General features: G+C 45.3%; 1 protein-coding gene across 1 annotated transcript in view; it reads right to left on the bottom strand.

Moving 5' to 3' along the window:
• Positions 1-312: 312 nt before the first annotated feature.
• The window catches only part of LOC124798671 (UDP-glucosyltransferase 2-like), a 121,515-nt gene continuing 105,176 nt past the window's right edge, over positions 313-16,651 (bottom strand). Inside the window, exons 5-7 of the mRNA XM_047262171.1 lie at positions 15,878-16,100; positions 9,784-10,003; positions 313-959 (exon numbers count right to left, since the gene is read on the bottom strand). Coding sequence (XP_047118127.1) covers positions 668-959; positions 9,784-10,003; positions 15,878-16,100 — 735 coding nt within the window. The 3' untranslated portion in view covers positions 313-667. The remainder of the gene's footprint in view (positions 960-9,783; positions 10,004-15,877; positions 16,101-16,651) is intronic.

Consider the following 16,651-nt stretch of genomic DNA (forward strand, 5'->3'; position numbering starts at 1 on the left):
AACTACGTTAAATATTTTACATATTTCATATAAGATTCATTGTGTGTTTCAACACATAAAATTTCAGACATTTCTGTTTCTCAATTTATTACTCAGATTTCTTGAATAGGAATCTTTCTGCAGTGCATGGAACAGATTTTTTTTTTAATTCGCAGAAAACTGAAATGAAGTCAGGGGCAGAAAGTGTGTTTCAGTCTTTACTTATACATGTTACGCTTACACAACATTTGCAGGCAAACAGACAGATCATTCTGAATTAGATTAAGGATTATATAAAAAAAATTTTTTTCGTTTGTGGTAATGATTTTATTTTCTGAGCAAAGAAATTAAAAACGAAATGAGTAAAGCATGATGCTGCATTGAAAAATCCGGCATAATACATATAACGGGCTGGATTATCAAGTTTCATTTATTCGTCAGTGGAACTTGGTCAGTCAGTATTACAGAGTGTTTCCTAGCGAAATGTAGCCAACTTTCCGAAAATATGACTGTTCTTGGGAACTGCTGTTGAAAACATCTCAGGTGATAACTCAGTAACTGTAGCTTCAACTCTAACTCTGGACCAGAACACGCCCAACCAGTAAGTATCATTGCACATAGGCATCGCCTCTGGATGTTTTACGAGCGACTTTAGCTGGGCCGGAGGACCAGCGCTGCCCTATGTCGCTCAGTCACTCTTGACCTCCTGCCGCCTCGCTGCTCCGCCCCTCCAGAGAGCCCCCAGCAGGCAGCGCAGGCCGACGTAGGCGGCCGCCAGCGCGAGCAGCAGCGTGGCCAGGGCGGGGGCGGCGACGTCGAGCAGCAGGTGCTGGTGCCAGGCCAGGTCCAGGGAGGCGGGGCGCAGATGCGGCGCCCCCCGGTGCCTCAGCACATACTCCACCCAGTAGACTGCCTCCTCCAGAGGCGGCCGGGGGCGGTCCCGGAAGAGCACCGACAGCTCCCTCATGCGCTCTCGGTAGCTGAAACAGCGCCGATACGAGTGACGGCGTTCTACGAAAGAGAGGAGGCAAATAATTCTACATCTACATCTACACCTACATGGTTACTCTGCAAATCGCACTGAAGTTCCTGGCAAATGACTCATCGAAGCACCTTCACAATAATTCCCTATTATTCCACGCAGGCTGTTTAAAACGAGCCAACGGCCTTGCCGCAGTGCATACACCGGTTCCCGTGAAATCACAGAAGTTAAGCTCTATTGGGCGTGGCCGGCACTTGGATGGGTGACCATGCAGCCGCCATGCGCTGTTGCCATTTTTCGGGGTGCACTCAGCCTCGTGATGCCAATTGAGGAGCTACTCGACCCAATAGTAGCGGCTTCGGTCAAAAATACCATCATAACGACCGGGAGAGCGGTGTGCTGACCCCACGCCCCTCCTATCCGCAACCTCCCCTGAGGATGACACGGCGGTCGGATGGTCCCGGTAGACCACTGGTGGCCGGAAGACGGGGTGCTATATATCTCTACGTGAGAGTTCCGATTCTCCTTTTATTATGATGATGATTGTTTCTGCCTGCATAGGCTGGCGTTAACAAAACATTTCTCCATTCAGATGAGAAAGTTACTAACTAAAATTTGATGAGAATATTCCGTCGCAGCGAAAAACGCCTTTATTTAAATGCTGTACACCCCAGTTCCTGTATTATGTCAGTGATACTCTCTCCCCTTTCTCGATAAAGCAAAACGTACTGCTCTTCGTTGAACCTCCTCGATGTACTCCGTTAATCCTATTTGGGAAGGATACCACACAGCGCATCAGTACTCCAAAAGAGGATGGCCGAGCGTAGCGCAGGCAGTCTCTTCAGTAGGGGTGTTGCATCTTCTAAGTGTTCTGCTAATAAAACGCAGTCTTTGGTTTGCCTTCCCCACAGCACTTTATATGTGTCCTTCACAGCTTAAGTTGTTCGTAACTGTAATTCCTCGCCATTTAGTTCAATTTACATCCTTTAGATTCCTTTTTATCACTCATGTGGATGGTGTAAGACTTTTATTATTTAGGGACAGCTGGAAACATCCGCAACATAGAAAATTGTTTTGTAAATCGTTTTGCAATTTCTTTTGATCTTTTGATGATTTCGATAAACCATGAACGATAGCACCATCTGTAAACAACATAAGATGGCTGTTCAGATTGTCTCCTAAATCGTTTGTATTGATGAGGGACAGCAGAGGGCCTATAACACTACTTTGGGGAACGCTAGAAATCATTTCCGTTTTATTCGATGACTTTCCATCCGCTACTACGAACTGTGATATCTGTGACAGGAAATCACGAATCAAGTCGCATAACTCAGACGATATTCCACAACCACGCAATTTGATTACGAGCCGCTTGTGAGGCACGGTGGCAAAAGCCTTCTGGAAATCTAGAAATATGCAATCAATCCGAAATCCTTTGTCGATAGCACTCAACATTTCGTATGAGTAAATAGCTAGTCGTGTTTGACGAGAACGATGTTTTCCAAATCCGTGTTGACTGAGTCCAAATAAATCGTTCTATTCGAGATAACTCACAATGTTCGAACACAATATATGTTCCAAAATCCTGCTGAATTTCGACGTTAATGGTAAGGAGCTGTAATCTGAAGTGCACTGTTCCTGCTACATTTCTTCAATACTGGTGTGACCTGTTCAACTTTCCAGTCTTTGGGTACGGATCTTTCGTCGAGGGGGTGATTCTGTATGATAGTTAGGTATGGAGGTATTGTATCAGTGTACCCTGAAAGGAATCTAATTGGTATACAGTATGGACTGGGAGACTCGATTTATTAAATGTTCTAATGCGTACTGTGACACTGTGATGTGTATTTTCCTTTAGTTATTTACTGTTGTAAGGGAACTTGCAGTTTCCATCAGTACAGTACACTGGAACCCACAGTTTCTGCTAATATGACGAAAGCAGCGGTTTATACTAGTATGTTGAACCCTCCCGCTTTTGCCAGTACATTCCAAACCGCAGTTTCTACTAGTACGACTGAATCAACATATTCTTTAAATGGTTCTGAGCACTATGCGACTTAACATCTAAGGTTATCAGTCCCCTAGAACCTGGAACTACCTAAGTAACCTAAGGACATCAAAAACATCCATGCTCGAGGCACGATTCGAACCTGCGACCGTAGCGGTCGCGCGGTTCCAGACTGAAGCGCCTAGAACCGCTCGGCCACACCGGCTGGCAACACATTCTCCAAAGGCAGTGTAATCCACAGTTTCTGATAGCAGCATGGAACCAACAGTCTCTACTAGGTTGTTGGAACCGGCAGTTTCTGATATTATACTTTGCGATGGAGTTTCTGGTAATATGTCTGAACCCACAGTTTGTGTTAGTACATTGCAACCACACTGCCTTCCTGTACAACCTGAGCCGTGTGCGAGGTCAGTGCTTTCTACCTGGCCTGCTGCCTCTGGAAACGTGGAGAGCCAGAACGCCGTGACGGTCGAGGTGGGAGTCGTGCAGAGCCTAGAGGACCACGGTGCACGGGGCAGAGCGCACCCGTTTCTGCGCCAGCGTGGCCAGCTTGCCCGGTGTGCGCACGTTCCAGCAGGGGGCCCGTGCACTGGTGCTGCTGGTGCACACCTCTGGGGCAGTCACTGTGGCGTGGCGGCCGTCTGACAAGCAGTCGGAGCGAGAATTTGCCCGGCTTGCTCGCCATAGTCGAAGACAGAGTTTGGGATCTGCCGCTACCTGTTTTGATGGCGAGCGTTCTTTGACACTTCTATGACACTCGTTCCGGCCGGTGGCTTTTGTGTGATTACTGGCTGCTTCGTGGTCAGTTCTCCGCCACCCGTTTTGTACCCCTGCTTTGATAATGTCTATTTCTGAACTTTTGTCACGTATGATCAACCCTGTTCCTCGTAGGCAAACTACTGGACCTGTTGTAGCTGATCACTCTGAAACTAAAAAGGCAGATACTGCAGGGAGATCAGTCTTTTAGTTTTATTAGTTCTTAATATTTTGTGACCTGTATGTGTTCTCTTATATTAACTGTTCAGCTTTTGTTTATCAAGAAGGGAGCTCCCGCTGGTAACAATAACAACGGTTGGGTGGAAGCGTTAGTGCTTTGTAACTCTTGTGAAGTTTTAGTTAATAATCGCGAGAGTGATCCTTTGGACGTACTCAAGTGCTCGATACTTGCTATCCTATTTAACTCAGATTCTCTAGCCGAACATTTGTTCACGGTTAGTAATCGGTAGCAGTTGCGTTGCTCCCTGGATGGAGGCTTACATTGTCTGGCATGCCTGATTAATATGAAATTTCTTGGAGAATACGGTTTAGGTTTGGATGCTGCTAAATTCCTCGTCCCAGCTTCTGCTCTAGCCTTGAGCAGATGTTTTCTGACATGAGCCAGTTTCATCCCTGCTTTATTTGATCCTAAAACTGTCGGGCTTGGTCTGTAAGACCCACTTTCACTGAATTTATTTCCGGTTAGTTGCCGGTTTGACTCGAGCACTCTTCTAGCTTCCTCTAATATCTGAGAGAAAGAGTTCACGTCCTCAGTGAGGTGTTCTTTGCTTCCAAAAAGCACACGGGTGTGCCAGACCAAGCCCGACGGCTAACGTTACTGATTTCTGCCAGTGCTGTCTCATTTTTAATTTGGTGTAGGTCGGTCATTGAGTTACTTTGCGGACTATTTGTGATGTCCCAAAACCGAATTATCATTGTCAATAGTTTACAGTTTGAAACGGCAAGACAAAATTTTCATACAGTCAAATTTACAAAATTTTATATGATGATGAGTGTGAAGCAGACGATTCTGACACGCACCCAGACTTCGAAGTAAACAGTGAGCGTGACAGTAATAGTGTAATAACTGGTGGTGAAGAGGAAGATGTTCAGTTATATTCCCCAGCATCGATGCACATACTGTTGCTGCATCCGGTTCATCTCCAATAACTGACTCAGATGCATCACGTATGCGACTTTATAAAGGAAGGAACGGAGCAACTAGCTGGAGAAAAAGTTGTTTCCCACAAAGTGTTCGAAAAAGACGTCAGAATATAGTTATCATCCATTTTCCTGGAAGCATTCGAGCTGTGATGGATCTAGATTTACCGTTAGAATCAATCTACTGATTGATTTAGTTCTTGCATCAACTAATGTCTATCGTCATTCAGTTCGAAACAAATGTTCAGGTGGCCCAAATATGACTAGGCCTACACATTTTGATGAATTGAAGGCATATTTTGACCTATACTTAGCTGTAAGTAACATTGCATGGGGTTAAAATGAATATCGAAGGCTTTTTCAGTACAAATGAGAGCGGATTACAAATCTTTCGAGCAACTATGTCATTGAAAAGGTTCAGATTTTTGACTCGCTGTCCCCAAACGAGGAAAGAAAGAAAAGCGCAAGACAATCTTGCTGCCATAAGATTCGTTCTTAATATACCTGTCTCCAACTTCAACGCATATTTTGCTTTATCAGAAAACGAAATGCAAGTTCCATACAGAGGTAGGTGCAGGTGGTTCACGTTGTATATGCCAATTAAACCTGCCAATTATAGGATCAACGTTTTCATCAAGGCTTGTTCTAAAACGTACGATGAAAAATATTTGGAAGTCTGTGCGCGTGCACAGATACGAGAACCGTGGAAAATCACTAATAAGGCAGATGATCTAGTTTTGCGTCTTGTAAACTCAGTAAAAGGTCTAGAAGAAACCTGACAATAGATAATTGGTTTACTGCTTACTCAATCGTCAAAAAAGTGTTATAAGAAAAGAATACTACTATTTATGTTAAAAAGATAAGCCGGAAATTATAGCTGATCTTTTACCCAAAAGATCTAAAAAACAGTACTCAAGTAACTTCTTGTAATACTTTTGGAACCTAAGGCAAAATTTGGATTTTCACTGTGGGTTAACCTTTCCTAATGTAGCACTGTTTCAATAAAAAAAGAAACAAATTCTTTGAGCTAGTAAATGTTTTTTGCCAAAAGAAAGGAACTTACCAAAATTTGTAGTACATTTATTTGCAGTATTGTAGTAATAAATTTGTGAAGATGTTGTTTTGAAGAATCCAACAATGTTTAATTTGTTACCCAGTCCTTACATGAAGACGTGTTGATTGTGTCCTCTCATTAATTAACGTCCTTGTTAAAGCCATATTACCACGGAAAGCACAGTGTCTGCTAGTGTATTGGAACATTTTGAATCTGCTGTTTTTGCTAGCAGAATGGAATCTTCAGATTTTTATACTACAGCTGAAACTTCAGCTAGTGTAATGGGACCTTGAGTTTGTGCTAGTACATTGGAAAGTGCAACTTCTGCAAATACAGGTAAGCCTGCAGTATCTTCTTGTATGGTGGAACCCACAGCTTCTGCTAGAGCGATAGAACCCGCAGGTTTTATATACATCCACAGTGATGAATTTCTTCAGTAAGTACAACGGTGTTGGTTGTATCGTTCCCAGGGACATTCCCCGGGCATGATGACAGGTGTGGGAACACTTGAACAACGCATGCGATCTTGAATTTCAATAAAAGACGACGCCGACACAGGAGTGACATCCTCAAAGCCATGCTACTCCGTTTTCCGTTCCACAACAGACTAAGAATTGTCATTATTTTCATCACACAGCCGGCCGCGGTGGTCTAGCGGTTGTAGGCGCGCAGTCCGGAACCGCGCGACTGCTACGGTCGCAGGTTCGAATCCTGCCTCGGGCATGGATGTGTGTGATGTCTTTAGGTTAGTTAGGTTTAAGTAGTTCTAAGTTCTAGGGGACTGATGACCACAGATGTTAAGTCCCATAGTGCTCAGAGCCATTTTTTTTTTCATCACACACCCCGTACAAGTTTTCTTTTCGTTTATTTTTTTAAACAAATGAGAGAGACGGTGTTGCAGCGTAGCCTGAGTTTCTAAAAAGAATGTTTTCGTGGCATCAAGTTTTCCAAAATTCATCGCTGCTGCGAAGCGATGTAGTACGAATCGTCTGAGTAGGTTAGCCAATCTGAATCCCGCCGGCACCGCCCCAGGTCGGAAACGTTGGCCCACAAAGCTGATGGTACGCAAATAAGGACATACTGTTACGTGTACATTTACGTCATACTTAGATGACGTCTTACATTGTGTTGCGGAGGGTACTTTTGTTGCTCATATCGTCTGTCGCCTTCCCTGTTGCATTCGTAAATAGTCCGTGCTATGCACAGTTGTCGATAAGGGTCTGTGCGCAGAGCCCTGACTTATCCGATTTTCTCGTTGGGCCCGCAACGCGAGATGTGCTTGTGTGGGAAGAGTCAGCAGGTTACCTCATTCTTAGCGGATTTCGAAATTACAAAAGTAAACGTTTCTGTGTTGCATAAAAACTTTCTCTGCCCGACGCCTCTCATTTAGCATCAGCCAGAGGAGTTTGTTGAGCAACTTCGTAAAGCCCTTGTGCCTACTAAACGGGCCTGTCATGTAAGTCTCGGTCCTTCGTTGGATCTTCTTCCTCCGTTAGTCCAACCTGGCAGGGCTCCACCAATGGTGAGAAGCACTCAAGAATCTGTCGAACTAGTGCCTCGTGAGGCATTTGTTTGGTGGACGCATCACACTTACTGAGGATTCTTCCCACCAATCGCAGCTTGCATCTGCAATTCATACAATCAGTTTTATGTGAGTATTCCAGTTTAAATGGTTCCTAGCTGTTTTATGGTTTTTTCAGTGGCTTATATGCAGTAGTGTAATCGGACAGTAACAGACCTCTTTTGTCTCCAAATGATCAGTATGCCACATTTATTTTCCATCAGCATCATCTGGCAGTCATCTTTACAGTAATGTTTACAGTCATCTGCAGTTGTCCACACTGTTCTGGCTTTGTAGCTCATAGACAACATCATCGTCTGCAAACAGTTTCATGGAGTTTCTGATATTTTCACATAATCATTTATATGCAATATAATGAATTACGGTCCCATAGCCGGCGGGTTAGCTGCGCAGTCTTAGGCGCCTGATCACGGTTAGTGTGGCTTCCCTCGTCGGACGTTCGAGTCCTCCCTTGGGCATGGGTGTGTGTGTTGTCATTAGCGTAAGTTAATTAAAGTTATATTACGTAGTGTGTAAGCTTAGGGACCGAAGACCTCAGCAGTTTGGTCCCATAGAACTTATCATATTTTTTTAATGGTCCCATAGAATAGCGCGGTGTTACCACGTACTTTCTTTCCCGTTTGTCAGTTTCTTCCTGTCAAGAACGATGTTTAGAGTTTCATTTGTTAGGAAGTCCTGGATTCAGTCATAAATCTCGTCCGCTTCGAATTGCACCGTATTTTGTTGTATCTGCAGACACTTGAGTGTGAATTGCAGTGTATTCTTGTAGACAGTCTGTTGGCGCCTGTCTCGGGATCTTCAGCTGACTGTCATTTACAGTTTTTCCTGTCGATTCGCCTGCCATCGCCAGAGGTTCACCCTCTATTACTGGTGGCTGACTAGCATCGAACCCGCGGCCTGTGGCAATACGTACAACAACGTCTGAGAGCTCTTCGCTGATCATTACCACTGTGCTTCTCGCCCTGCTACCTGCAACGATAGTTCGCTAGCACAGGGAACCGGGATTCCTTTGCCCAGAGACTTTCTTACACCTCTTTGAAACTGTTGTTATGTTTTTGAATTTGTTCTGCTTCCGTGAACAAGTGGGCGTTTTACTCTTCTCCACAGAGGGAACCTCTGTGTCAGTAAATTTTATCATGCGGTCGGCTTCAGAGAGCGTATGCTCTGCAGTAGCTTGTTTCCTCGTTTGCCTCAACCTTTAATACTGTTTATTTTCGGTGAACTGGTTCTGATGGATCCTCCAGGCGTTGCATTACAGACTTTCCCACATGTTCTCGGTATGTGGTATACTCTCAACATTCCCCTTATACTGATCTGAAGCACTCTTTGATCTTCTCGCTCTTTATACCACGTTTGCGAAACATACGACCGATTATTTGTCTCACCCTGGGATTGTGTGGTAGAATTGCCACCACTAACCAGTAGAACGCCTCAGGGTAAATAGGTCCCGGGGCCTCATTCTCCAGTGCCGGGTCACTGCAAGAAACAAAGGAAGAGCATCAGCCGTAGTGATCGGGGAAAAGCCCTCAGGCGCTGGTGTGACAGGTGCAGAAAATCTCTGGCCGCGAGATCCACTCTAGCATACCACCAGCAACGGAGCACTAATCTTTGACAATGACAGCCAGCCGATCCAGCGAAAAGACAGGAAAATCGTTGAACAAACGTTGGCAGAATGTCCTGGGACTGAAACTAACAGGCAGCACGTTAACAAGTGATCAGTATACTATCAACAATTTCGTAGTATCATATCAGCTAACGGCCAAATCATCAGACGTTGGCGTCATTGTGATGGCAGCTTTTTGAGTTAGCGATGGTGCCCCAAAAACACAGTGAAGTAATCTGGAGTTGTTGTCGAACCTGTCCAGAGTTTCATGAACTCGGGGCCCGGCCAGCTGTTACGAGGGCAGGGTCGAGGCCACAGCGCCCCAGTTAATAGTGCCGTCACGTAGTGTCACTGGCGAGACTGCAATGAGCTTCGTGCAGATTGTGCTCGGTCACGTGTCACGCGGCCAGGTTTAGGAGAACGCGGCAGCTCGTCACGCGTGCTGGTCACGGTGGGCGAGCGGTTCTAGGCGCTTCGGTCCGGAATCGCGCGACTGCTACTGTCGCAGGTTCGAATCCTGCCTCGGGCATGGATGTGTGTGATGTCCTTAGGTTAGTTCGGTTTAAGGAGCCCTAAGTTCTAGGGGACTGATGACCTCAGCTGTTAAGTCCCATAGTGCTCAGAGCCATTTGAACCATTTTTCGTCAGGCGCGCTCACCTGGTGTCGTTTATGAGGCTGTCCAAAGCGTCACGAAGGCTGTGCTCCGTCAGCTGGCCCACGGTCAGGGTGAGGGCGACGCCGCGGCGGCTCATGGCGGCGGCGTTGTGGCGCTGGTCGCACCTGACGGGCACCACCAGCAGGGGCACCCCCGCCCACACCGCCTCCTGCAGGCCCAGCTGCCCGCCGTGCGTGATGAACGCCACCGTCTTGGGGTGGTCTGCCACACAAGTACAGTCACGTGGTACCGTCTCTCACTCTTGATTCGAAGGTGCCGAATACTGTCGACATGAGTACTAAAATTTCAGTGCTAGGTTTAAGTGATATTTGTGTTAGACACCATCGAGGCTGAGAACGAAGTGTACGGATCGAAAAGGGTGTAAGACTGGGAAAGCAAAAGAGAGCCTAAAACTGAGGGTGAAAAGATAACAATAAGACACTTTGATGACATTGTTACCATTAGTGAAAGCGAAATTGAACTATAAGACCCGTTGAATGGAATTGACAAGTTAATGAAGATAGAATTCAACTTCAGAGAAAATGAAGAAAGAGGAAGTCATGAGAGGTAGCAGAAATGAGCTTATTATTCTAGTGATAAACTTCGCATTTACATAGGGGATCATGAAGTGCAAGAAGTGAAGGAATTCTGTTACATTAGAAGCAAAATAACATGATGTAACAAGGAATCAGGACATACGAAGAAGGCTTGCGCAGGAGGGAAGGGAATTCTTGGTTGTAAGAAGCATATTAATAACAAGCATTAGCCTTAATTTGAAGAAGAAATCACCCATTTGGTGAGTAGGTGTTTGCGTACCTCTAATGAGCCTCTGCATCGGAGTATTTCCGCACCCCTCCGTTACAATATTGTAAAATTAAGCGCAACAGAACCTAAACACGAATGAAAAACGATTTTGGCCGTGAGTAGTGGCACTAAGGCAGACATCATGTACTCTACTCCAAGAGTATTCCTACTGTTCCCCAAAAATAGGTTACTGAAATTTACAAAGGAATGCTGGCTAGTTGGAAAACAGATGACATTCATGATAACGACATTTTTATTTCCAAAAGACATGAACGACATGGGACATACCTCAACATCGCATGTCGATTATATTCAAGCTCCCGTTTAATAAAATGAAGTGTGTATCGATGCACTGTTGACGAAGAGGTGGTAAATCGAATCTACTTCTCACTGTAACTGTGGATAATGGGCTAGTACTGCAACTAATTCGTTTGAAGTGTATGTGAACTGCCAATCGGGAAGCTACCACCATGTCATTAAGTTAAGACAGTGATTGCTGCTGTTGTAAGGGCACGTTGCAGTTGGTACAATTCACCTTAAGGATTCGTAATGGCGCTGCTGCGAACTGCTCGCCATGAGCATGTAGATGTCCAGAATGTGGTGACTATAGTGAGCCTCTGCGTCGGCTCCAAAAGTGGGTGTCCGCCTCTTTCTCTCATGTGAATCCACCTTCGCGCCCTGAGTCTCGATCGATCTCTCCTTGTTCAAGGCCACTGCCCGAATCTACTCACCGACTCTCCGACTATCCCTCACATCCATCTGACCAATAGTGGAATCCTAACACTCCTCTCAAGTCCGAAGAACAATCCACATGAGGCATGCACAAAGAGCTAAAAATCACCAGTCGTAAACGGTAGTGCATCAGTCGCCTATGTCTTTACGGATCGTCCAGTCTCCCTCGAGAAGATGTGCAAAATCGGTTACTCCAATTCTAACACATCTCATTGCGTTGAACAGGCAGTCACCGGTATGCTTTCTGGCATAACAACTAGCGGCAAAATTAAAACACTGATGTTATGCGCAGTAGGGAAGGAGATTGGCTTGGTTGCCTAAGTGCCCTGAAAAAACGCAATGGGTATCCCGGCCACACAGTGTTGGCCGTCATGCAATGCTGACCCATTTCTGCCACTGAGGCGAAATATTTTCACGAGGCTAGCTACAATAATGTCGCAGGAAGGTTCTCAGAAAACATCTTGAGAATACCCGCAGAATCGGAGGAATGTACTCCCCTTGGTCGAGAACAGGTGTCCGGGTGTCGGACCGTCGTCGTAAAACGTTCCGTTGCTGGCCTCTGAGACAGTGTGACATAGCCTGCTACAAAAGTGAAGGAAAGGTGACTCCAAAGGACTTCCAGTATTTCTAAGACTATATTCCGGGAGCACAGTATTGTTTGGTGGTGAATAGTGGACTGTGGGATAACTTGAGAAAGAGGAGAATCGAAGGGTTTATTATGTACTGGTATTGAAAGATGTTGAAGCTCAGGAGGACCAATAAAATAGGAAATGGGAGGTTCTCTAGAGAATCGGCTAAGAGAGGAACATATGGGAACCATTGGCGAGGAGAAGGGGACGGACGATCGGACATGTGTTAAGACATCATGGAGTAGCCCTCATAGTACTCGGTAAGCTGCACAGGGTAAAAATTGTAGGGAGAAACAGATATTCAAATAAATGCAACAAATAATTGAGGACGTATGTTGCCAGTGCCACTTGAGATGATGACGTTGGCACAGGAAAGGAATGTGTGGCGAGCTGCATCAAACCATTCAGAACACTGGTGTCTCAAGAAACAACATTTTATCGATAGTGTCTTAAGGAAAGTACCGCTATCAGTAGTATCACAAGATATGGGTTACTTCTTTACAGATATTTTAGCTTTCTTTTCATTGTTACAGCACACACCATATTTCTCTCTTGCCTTTATGCCATCCAAAATTTGGGAAAACATATTTCCATCTCAAATTAAACAAAAAGTAATCCAATCTTTAGTCCTGCCAATTTTTTATTACTGTGATGCAGCTCAACATGGTACATGTAGTGGAAGACGAATCGACGTAGCTACGAACGCTTATGTAATATACGTGTGCGACATTCGTAGTTTGATCACATCAGCCCTTCCTAAAGTCAGGTTCGATGCGACTGGATAAGCAATATGATTTTCGCATGCACTACCATAACGGATAAAAGAGGAATCCTGGCTATATCTTCGCATAATATGAAATCCTCCTTCGTCTCCTTCTCTATTCACCCATACGACTAATAGAACCAACTACCCTGTGACATGTATCCTGATTGAAACTACTCTGCATTCAAGAGGAGATTAGAGCTTTCCCTCTTATCATCGCCGTAGCATCTCTTTCTGCACATGCAGGCTGTTTCCTTTCTGTCAAATATGATACCAGTATCCTTTCCGCAGTATACACTACATATATATGTTTTTTGTTTGTTTTTTTTAGCACTCCTCCCCCATGACTGTCTGTCACGATAACTCAGCTTACAGTTTCGTCCGTTTTGTGACACAGAGGATTACCTTTTCTCTTCGTTCACTGTATGCAGTATAAATTTTCGTATGATGCTTCTTGAAGTAACAAACACTCTGTTCTTGGTCACGGAGATACGCACCGTGGAGCACCGATAACTTGATCGTATTCGATTTTTCTTAGCTTCCACATAATGTACTCACAACTACACAGAAGACTGCTCTGATCATGGCTGACACACTGCACAGATGTCGTTCACAGTCACATACAACAGCGCATCCATCATCTGCATTTATGTTGTAGGATGTGTTTCTTGCGATGTTTCCACGTTCCCTCACCACTGTCGAGGCCAGCTGCAGCTTCACACCTCATCTCACCTGCTCCTAACGCTAGACTGTCTTCTGGAGTGTCATGAATGGTCCTACAAACCCTGATGTTTGCATATAAGTTCTGCAAGGTGTTTATGGTGTCTGGTGTGGGGTTCTGCGCGTACCACTGTCAGTTCCTCCATTTGCGTCTCTCCCACGAATGGTGCGTGGGTAGAAAAACTGTTACTAAGTCTCGTATTGTGCACTAAGTAGTAAAAATATATCTGTATGGTCCTCTCACGAAATATAGGTATGAGGAAGCAGTAAACTGACTCTTCTAAAAGTTCGCTTACGGAATATCAAAGTAAATCACAGTGTCGCGTAATGCCTTTCTTGTAGCATCCACCACTGGACCTGGACGAGCACCTAAAAAACGCTTTCGGGTTTACTATACGAATCCGTGGATCTCTACTTTCCCTAACAATTCTGTCTGGTTAATATCCTATACCGAGGAGAAATATTTGAGCACTAATAACATTCGTTTCCTATACGTTTTGCATGTCACCCCACTACTCCTATGAGGGTACTTGGATTGTCTTACCAAAAAGGTTTCTTTTCGTACACTAACTTTTGTATGCATGGAGTTTGGTTTAAGTTTCCCTCAGTGATCCAAAGCTGTGTAGCAACATACACACATAACATATATACTGATAAGGCAGAACATAACGACCACACCCCACCGAGAGGTTGAATACCTACTGGTGGTGGTGTGAGTAGCTGACGCAGTAAGCGAACAGTGTTACCGGACGAGATGCGAATGAGTAATCATTATAGTGAATGTACTGGCCGCGATAGCAGAAATCCGCTGAAAAAAGCAGTTTCGTCGAAGGACACAATGTTGTGGTTCTGAGGCTGGAAACGAATATCTCTGAAACGGCGAAGCAGGTCGCCTGTTGGAGTACTATTGTCATGAGCACCTATGGAAAGAGATTGAAGGATAGTGAAATAAAGAATGGGCTGGACGACCACATCTCATCACAAAACATGATGTCGGAGGATCCCCTGCAGGATAGGCAGCGATCTGTGGCATATCTGACCAGTACACAACTGATGCAGGTGCAAGTGTTACAGAACACCGTTCAAAGGCCATTGTTGAACATGGGGCTCCATGTCACACGACCCCTGTGTGTTCCTAAGTTGACTCAACGATGTCGTCAGTTACGACTGCAGTGGGCAGAGCATCACTGAGTTTTCACTATGGATCAATAGAAATGTGTCGCCTGTCGAATGAGTCGAATTTCTTGCTGTACAAGGTCGACGGCTGAGTACTTATACGCTGTCGTTCAGGCGACTGGCTGCACGAAACGTGCACAGTGTCACAGATGCAGTCTGGTGAGGGTAGAATTGCGCTGTGGGGCACCTTGAGTTGGGGTTTCATAGGATCTGTGGTGATAACTGAAGGCATCGTGACACCAGTGAACTGTCTGGAGACTATTGCGGACTGCCTGAAGTCATCCCCTACGATGATAACATCTTCCAGTAGGATAACTGCCTGTGTTGCAAGGTCAGGACTGCGCAACACTGATTTATGGGGGATTATAATGAACTCACATTGATGTCTTGGTCAGTAAATGTACCCATTTGAACACAACATGTATCAGTTGTGGGCCAGTAAACAACTATCCCATAATCTGCGGGAATAGCTTTACCTATGTCTATTGTGTTCGCACAGTGGACCAGCAAACTATTAAACAGATGGTCATAATACTTTGGCTCATCGGTGTATGTACATCGATTTTTAAATAGAACTTGTAATCCTCGCTGCCACGAGCTGACAGGTCCCTGTGTGCACAGGGGACAGGGGTGAGAAAACAGCTGATGCACAAAACTGGGCTATATCTGTGGTAACATACAGAGATCGCATTGCCACACCAAAGTTGGCACCGTCAGTGGATGTGACAGACAGCAATGAGGGCGCACTGCAGTCTGCAGCGATGTATGAGAAGTGCTAGTGAGGACCACCACTCAACTCTCAGTACAGCTGCGCCCTCACACTGAGGTCAATGTAGTGTCCAGCTAGCAAGGGCTCTGCCAACTTCGAGATGTCAGCTAAAGCTATCGACGTCTTCATCTAGGACTAGTAAGTAGTTAAAGCTTCAGATGATACTGTATGGTTGTTAATGTCGAATATTGTAGAACAGTTTGTTAATAAGTGGATCAAGTGATAGATTGCTAGTCCGTGAGTGTTATGAATTGTGCAATACTCCTGTGGCAAAGGAGTTTGTCGAAGTTAAGTAAATCTTTTACTTACTTGTGTAATGAAATGATAATATTTCACGTGTTCTAGTGTGACGACCATTGTCCCAGAGAAATCAGAGAACCCACACTTGTGTCCGGACGAATGTAGTTCCGCCTGGTCACAACAGTATCCTATACGACTGTACAGCCCCGACCCGACGCCTGTGAGCAGTGGCGGCCCCCGTGCAGCGCAGCTGTCGGACTCACTGAGGACGTCGTTCTGCGGCAGCCAGTCGGAAGTGTGAACGTTGGGCGGCAGCGGCGGCAGCAGCGTGTGGTCGGCCCTCCAGAGCACCTGCTGCGGCAGCGACGCGAACGCCCGCAGTATTCCGCGCAGCTGCTCCTGGGGCAGGCTGTCCACACGCAGCAGCGTGCCCATGCTGAAGTACACCACGCCGCGCTCGCTCGAGTCGAACAACTGCTGCAGCTCCTGTCACCACCACGAACAGTAGTCCGACACTGAGGCTGCACCAACCACACCCCACGTAACGACGATACAATAATTATTTACATTAGCATTGTTTCTCTTGAGACACATGACGGGATATAATCTCGAAACTTTCTGTTTACCTGGAAATGAGGCGCCGAAAATTTCGAGAATTTGTTACTCTTTCGCGACACATTCAGTTACAGGCAGCTGTTCTAAGAGTCCAAGTACATGAAAGGGACGCAGTAACTGGGAATGAAGTGTGAAAGGATCGCAGGCTATCCCAAATGTTTCTGTATAGCAGCCAGAGGTTAAAGAGAGAAAACAACCAACGAGGAATTTGGAAACACTACTAAAGTTCAGATAGGAGAAATAAAACCTTTAAGCTTTGCCGATGAAATCGTAATTCTGTCAGAGACTGCAAACCACTTGGAAGGTTACTTCAGTGGAACACATAATGGCCTGGAAAGAGATGGGAAGATGGATAGCAGCAAAAGTTAAACAAGAGTGTAAGAGTGTAGTTCAATTAAATCTGGTGGTGTTGACGAAATCAG

Source organism: Schistocerca piceifrons, chromosome 5 (assembly GCF_021461385.2).
Source record: "Schistocerca piceifrons isolate TAMUIC-IGC-003096 chromosome 5, iqSchPice1.1, whole genome shotgun sequence".
NCBI lineage: Eukaryota > Metazoa > Arthropoda > Insecta > Orthoptera > Acrididae > Schistocerca > Schistocerca piceifrons.